This window comes from Chiroxiphia lanceolata, chromosome 8 (assembly GCF_009829145.1).
Source record: "Chiroxiphia lanceolata isolate bChiLan1 chromosome 8, bChiLan1.pri, whole genome shotgun sequence".
Classification (NCBI taxonomy): Eukaryota; Metazoa; Chordata; class Aves; order Passeriformes; family Pipridae; genus Chiroxiphia; species Chiroxiphia lanceolata.
Genome location: NC_045644.1, coordinates 22,520,287 through 22,526,791, shown reverse-complemented (window position 1 = coordinate 22,526,791; position 6,505 = coordinate 22,520,287). Strand labels below are relative to the sequence as shown.

Genomic DNA, 6,505 nt, shown 5'->3' with positions numbered 1-6,505 from the left:
TTGGCAGCTTCCAGATGAAGTATGTTCTGCTTCAAAGACAAGTAAATATCTTCCCTAGAACCAGGTCTTGCCTGAAGGACTCAGCTGGTACAGCCATGCCCATTAAACAGCTCTGAAGCAAACATATTTCTCATTTACTCCCCAACTTTCTTGCCTACCATTCTCCCAGAATCCATTAGACTAAATCAGAAAAAGCAGAAGTTCTGGAACATGTGACTTCCACAAAGCAGGCAACTCTTGCAAGCTGCTAACTTGCAAGTGTTAGCAGCACTGATTTCATCTACAAACCAGGTCTGCAAGAAACATACACAGAACAAGGCAAGTTTACCTCCTTCTTGCCTTCTTTACCTCCTTCTTCTTCAACTCCAACTAGTGGTATGGAGTATTCTATTTGTCAAACCAAAGACTAAGATTGCATGGGCATTGCATTCCACAAGAATAATCTATTGCAATTCCGTGAAGAATTTTCTGGGGACACTAAAAGAAAGGGCTAATTCTCATCTGGGATGGTGTTAGACTACATAGTCAAAACTGACACTGCAATGGGTACACAACACATAAAACAAGTATATCTGTAAAGGAAAAGACAGCCTTCTTATAAAACAAATTTTAGTGCAGTAAGGTAATTCATAGCTATATAGTCACTACAGGAAAAGATGTAGGAAAGCCCCTTGTCCTCCTGACAGGAATTCAATTCTGAAAAAAAAAAAAAAAATAGATTGGAAACTTGCCTGTTGTGCACACGCTCTACATAATTTTCCACCCAACCTTTAATTCATATATTGCAAATACAGAATTTTGGCAATATGCTGGAGTCAGGATGCTCTGTTTCAGGTTAGCACAAATTTGAAACAGTAAGAAAGTCTGATTTGCTTTTATGTTACAGGCTTCGAAACTCAAAACTAAACAGCAGCAGATAAAAGACCCAGGTGCCTTTTTCATTCACTGTAAAAACACACAAATGAAAAATCACAAAGCACACTGCTACTTTGAGATGCAATTATTTAAAAAGATATGGTCCTCACTAAACATACTGGAAGGCTGCAAATATCTGTGTTGAGTTCACCTTTCCCTTTCTTAAGCATAAAAAAGTTGACAGTTATTTTGTGAAAATGAAAACATAATTTAAGTACTATTAATACTCTCTGCCTTTAATAAACAAATTTGACAATATAAGTGGCATGAACCAAGATCTTTGTTGTATTGTGCTCTCCTTAGCAAGTGTTCTGAACTCCTAAAACACAAGTTACTCCAACTTACCATTTCATCAGCAATTTTAGCTCCCATTCAGATCCACTATCTTAAACTGCTGCTCCCCCGTACTAGAACTGAACAGGTTACACATACGAATCTCTAGTATCAGTTTCTTGACTTGGCAACACCATACAGTAATGGTTTTATTTGAAGAAACACACATTTGTTTGACATTTGGGTATGTGAAATACTACCTATAAAGCTGCTTTATATACTGGAACGGGGACACAGTTTCAGTCAAGATGACCAACGCTGTCGCCTCAGCCAACAACCTTCCTGCAGTGTCGATGGGCTAAGGGGGAATTCAGTGGCAACAATCACATTAGAAGCATTTTGAAAAATTGTGACAAGGGTTTTTTTCTGGTGTAGATTCACATATACCACATCTGAACTTGTCCACTCACAAGCTACATGTATAGACAGCCTTCTTGATATTTAGAGACCACCTACTGCGAGATTAGAAGTGTTCATCTATGTGTGTATGTTTGTGTGCACCCATATCCATATACAGAGAATTTGCATCATCTTGTCGCCCAGCAACAGTGACAAAGGAAGAGATTACAATTCTATCATTAAAATACAGTTCAAACACCATGTCAGTTACTATCATATATCCTTTTATATATATATATATATTAACACTTTCTATAGGAAAGAATTTTCATACATTAAATATTGACAACCTTTTAGCGTATTAAATACATATTTATTCAATATTTTATTAAGATTATTTAAAAAAATAATCTTAGATACTCTTTATTTTCACAAGATGTATGCAATTATGATGAGTAACCTACACTTAGGCTCTAACAGCCTAATCCAAACCCCACCAACTTTAATGGGCTTTAGATCAAGCATGTGAGAGCACCGTAACAAACACTGTTTCAGGAGGTAATTCCCATGCAACATCAAACTATGACAAGACACAAGAGGCTAAAAATGGCTCATCATAATTTATTTTATGTTAAAATGTACAGCTTGGGGGGGGTTGTTTTTTGCAGTTTTTATTTTTGTTGCTTGGGTGGGTTTTTTGTGGATATTTTTTTTAAGTGACTGACTAAAAAGATAACAGATAAATACAAGAGTGTCACTGGGTCCTATTTTTACATGTATCAAGCCTCTTCTGTTCGGCCCTTACAGTCACTCTGTACAGGTACAAAGGCTACAAAAAAGGAAGCAATATAAACAGACACAAATAACTTTTGCCTTTTTACATGCGATCTGTAAGCTTAGTTTGAGCTATTCACACGCTACTGCTCTATTTTTTCCCTTAAAAAATAACTCCAATATTTTATAAAGATAGAAAAATCTACAGATGGAATGAAAATGTAAAGTTAGAGGCATTTCCATAAAATAGCAACTTTACACCAAATTCACTACTTTTTTTTTTTTTTAAATCCTGCCAAGTATTTGGACATATACGAAAATGTTTCAAAACTTGACAAATAAACACTGAGATGTTTCAATCAACAAAAAAACATAACAGTATTTATAAAACAGAAAGCTGCCTTTTTTCCTACCCCAGCCCCAAAGAAACCGGTCACAAAAATGGAAAAGAGTCTCAACTTTACACTAAACATACAGCAATAAAACCCTTTGAACTAACCAAAATGTGAATAGCTTTTGCAGCTTTTTTTATTATTTTTACAAGTTTTATAATTAACAAAAATATAGTTCTGAGTTTTTTACCCTTCAAACTCGGGTAACCTAATCAAGGCAAAAAAATTAAGAAATGGCTTACTGTTAAGCACAACACTTGTACAGTACTACAAAATGCACTGTCACTAACAAAGACATTAGCGGCATGCAGAAGTGTCACCTTCAGAAACAAAATAATACAATAAAAGAACTGCTAAAAGGCATTTACATGTGGGGAAAGGAGAGAGAAAAAGCTCATGATCCAGTACTGTCTGATAGTTTTGGAGTCTATTTATCCACATTTTTAATGGGAGCAGGCACATAAAATGGCTCTGAACCATCAGCTGCTGTGTAATTGCAGTTCAAAGAAAGAGTTCTTCCTTTCCAGAGAACTTCAAGCTCAATGAAATAAACAGAAAATGGAAAACCATCTAATTCCCCCCAAAGAGAAGTTAAATCTCACAAAGTTAAAAAAAAAACAAAACAAAAAACCCAAACGAACAACCAAAAAAACCAAAACAAGAAATAAAGAAAAACTTGTATAAGGCTTTCTGCTGCATACAGCTTTTAAATGGTGCCAACAAATGTTTTTGCATTCACACCAATTGCTGGTTTTGAAATCGTATTCTCCAAAAAGGTATTTGTGCAGATCAATCCAATATGCCAGTTTGGTAGTGTGTCTCTCCCAAGGGCCTACCTTCTCATGTAGGATCCATTGAGAGACTGTTTAGACATGCCTGTATTCATGTAGCCATGATGGCCTGGAGGAGTGTACATCATGTTACTGTGGGGTGCTGTCTGCATTGGCTGCTGTGCATATGGCTGAGTTCCCATCATTCCCATCTGCATCTGCATAGGGTACTGGGGGGTTTGATTCATATACCCATGATTACTGTGATAGCCACTATTCATCATTGGCTGGGACATGCTATAACCATTCATAGCGTTAAGGGTATTCATATTCATGTTCACTGAATTGACATTATAAGCTGGGGCTGGCATCAAATTTACACTCATGTTCATACCACGCTGCATTGTTAAGGTCCGTGCAGGCCCTTGCATGGCCACAGTCTGTGAAGCACGCCCATAAATTTGTGGCTGATGGGCTGCAGCAGCCGGTGGCAGAGGCGTGGATTTGGTTCTTACAGAAACATGACCTTTGCCAGTCATCTGAGTCTGCAGTCTTTGGGTGTGGGATATTCCAATATTCGATGAAGTCATATTACGCTGCAAAAGGGGAGGTGGCAAATTCATGGGAGGAGGAGTAAGGTTGGGGGGAGGAGTCATGGTAGCCTGTGCTTGGGGTCCTCCAGGAACAGCATGTGGAGACTGAGAAAGCTGAACAAGCCCTGTGTTACTTAGGGGGGCAGACAAAGAGGCACTGTTTGCATAGGAAGTTACAGCAGCTGAATGGCTGTAAGGCAAAGAATGATCCATAAGCGTATTAGTTAACTGTTGCAGCTTGGCAAGGCTGAAGGTGGCAGATGGCTGTGAGTAATGCCCTGCTCCAAATTCACTCTGCCCCATTCTTTCATATAATCCAATGTTGGCATTGCTAGTCTCAGGGATTTCGGTTAACTGCATAGGTGGTGTAAAATTAGCAGCCATGCTGCACTGGGATAACTGTTGGTTGCTGCTGGGAGGCCTTTCAACAACACAACCTTGGGGAGATTTTACATTACAAGTGGGAGGAGAATTGATGTTTGCTTGTTGCATCATACTGCAGCTTCCGTTAATGCTAGACATCTGCTGGGTCACTGCACAGCTACTCTGTGTTAGGTTACTAGATGTAAGGCTACTGTACGAGCAACTGTTTTGAGAAGAGTTGTTTCCACAGATACTATTACCCATTGTAGAATCGTAACTGCTTGGGTTTTCATAGTTTTCTGTTGTGCTCTCAATACTTCCTAAATCACTAAACCCACTATCCACAACTTGTTGCGAATGATCAGAAACTGAGGGAACATCCATCATTGGGCTGGTCTCCATGTTCTGTAGAGACGGCACAGAAATGGCACTTTGATCTGGGCTGATCTGAGCATAGCTGTTCTCTAAAGGAGCAACATTTGGACTATTAACAGAACGAACTGACTGGCTGGGATGAGAGTGCACAGATGAAACTGGGCTACTGTGGTCAGACTGCTGACAGTCATCCAGTGTGGTCATTTGGGGACTTTGGTCATTATGGGCATAGTTCTGCAAACTTCTACAGGCCTCTTGAGTCTCTGCACAGTCCTGAAATGTATCTTCGTGTTCACTTGCTTCTTGGGTTAGAGACTGTACTGCTTGAACTGTCTCTGAGTCTATCTCCATGGTCTCAGTACTCTCTCCCTTGAAATCGGAATGTAATTCTTCACCAGCTTTTTGGTCCCGGTTGTTACCTGTATGATCATCATCGGATTCAGGCACTGGGTCTGAATCCGTAGCAAGTTCTTTCTGGTCACTTTCACACTCATCAGCTGCAAGGTCAACACCACAATCCATTAACTCCTCTTGATTCGAATTACCAGTTTGAACATTTACGTCTAAAAAAGATTGTTGTGTTTCCAGCATTTCCTTGAAAGCTTCACCAGGCAATTCCTCTTTCTCTGCTTCTGCTGAACCCATGTGGCTATCATCTTCATCATCTGCATCATGATCCTCATTGTGAGAAGGTTCTTCATCCTCCTCCTCCTCTTCCTCCTGATCATCCAAATGCACGGACTCCTCTTTTTGCACAAACACTTCTGCTTTGTCTTTTTCTTGATCTTTAGAATTGATTCCGCCTTCTTCTATACTCCTTTCTTCTTCCCCAGCATTCATGGTATCATTTTCTTGTTTTTCAAAGGGGTCACTGGGTGGATGCAGAGGTTCAGGTTCTACCTCTTTCACCTCATCCTCTGGTGGTGGCAATACTTCAAGGGGTTCTTTAACAGCTTCCTCCGTAACAGCGGGAACTGAGCAGGGCTTGTCTTCAGCCGCTTCCTTTTGTTCTTCTACCAGCACCTGATAGTCAGGCTCCAGAGGAGTCTCGGGTGGAGTGTATAAATTAAGCTTAAAGCCAGGTTTTCTTTCTTTGCTTTGCCTCCATTTAGATGGACCACGCTTAACTCCTTTGGGCCAACCCTGCTTACTCTTTAAAGGTTCAAGATTGTCTTTAGTGCTTTCTTCCAACACAGCTACATCCTCTGTATTATCTTTGGGAGGCAATAGAGAAAAAAAAAAGTCTTAGCTTGCACAAACTAATCAATATTTTCAAATATAAACCCCAAAGTAATTTATAAAATAATAAATTTATAAAATCAAAATGTATTAAGAAACCATGAAATGAGCTATAAACAGATCTCAAACCACAATGAAAGGATATAGTATCTACAGCTGAAACACAGCCTACTCAAACTCAGCCTACTCAGACCATTGTTTGATGGCCTTTTAACAGTGGCTATCAAAACCACCATTTACACACTAGGAGAACCCCAGAGATTTAAATGACATGTAAGCTAAAGCCAATATTGTCCAAATATTTGATTTTCAACTATGCCATCACTTTATACAGACATTGATTTAATGTATATTCATCTTTTTTGACAGTGAGAGTCTAGAGTTTCCTGTCTGACCATTCTGGAGGACAAGC

The 6,505-nt window shown here is 39.2% G+C and overlaps 1 protein-coding gene across 6 annotated transcripts in view; it reads right to left on the bottom strand.

Annotated features, from left to right (window-relative positions):
* Window positions 1–1,938: 1,938 nt before the first annotated feature.
* Window positions 1,939–6,505, bottom strand: part of KAT6B (lysine acetyltransferase 6B) — a 110,038-nt gene continuing 105,471 nt past the window's right edge. For all 6 annotated transcript variants that reach the window (XM_032695100.1, XM_032695099.1, XM_032695098.1 and 3 more), the window contains one exon: window positions 1,939–6,068. In XM_032695100.1, coding sequence (XP_032550991.1) covers window positions 3,586–6,068 — 2,483 coding nt within the window. In that variant the 3' untranslated portion in view covers window positions 1,939–3,585. The remainder of the gene's footprint in view (window positions 6,069–6,505) is intronic.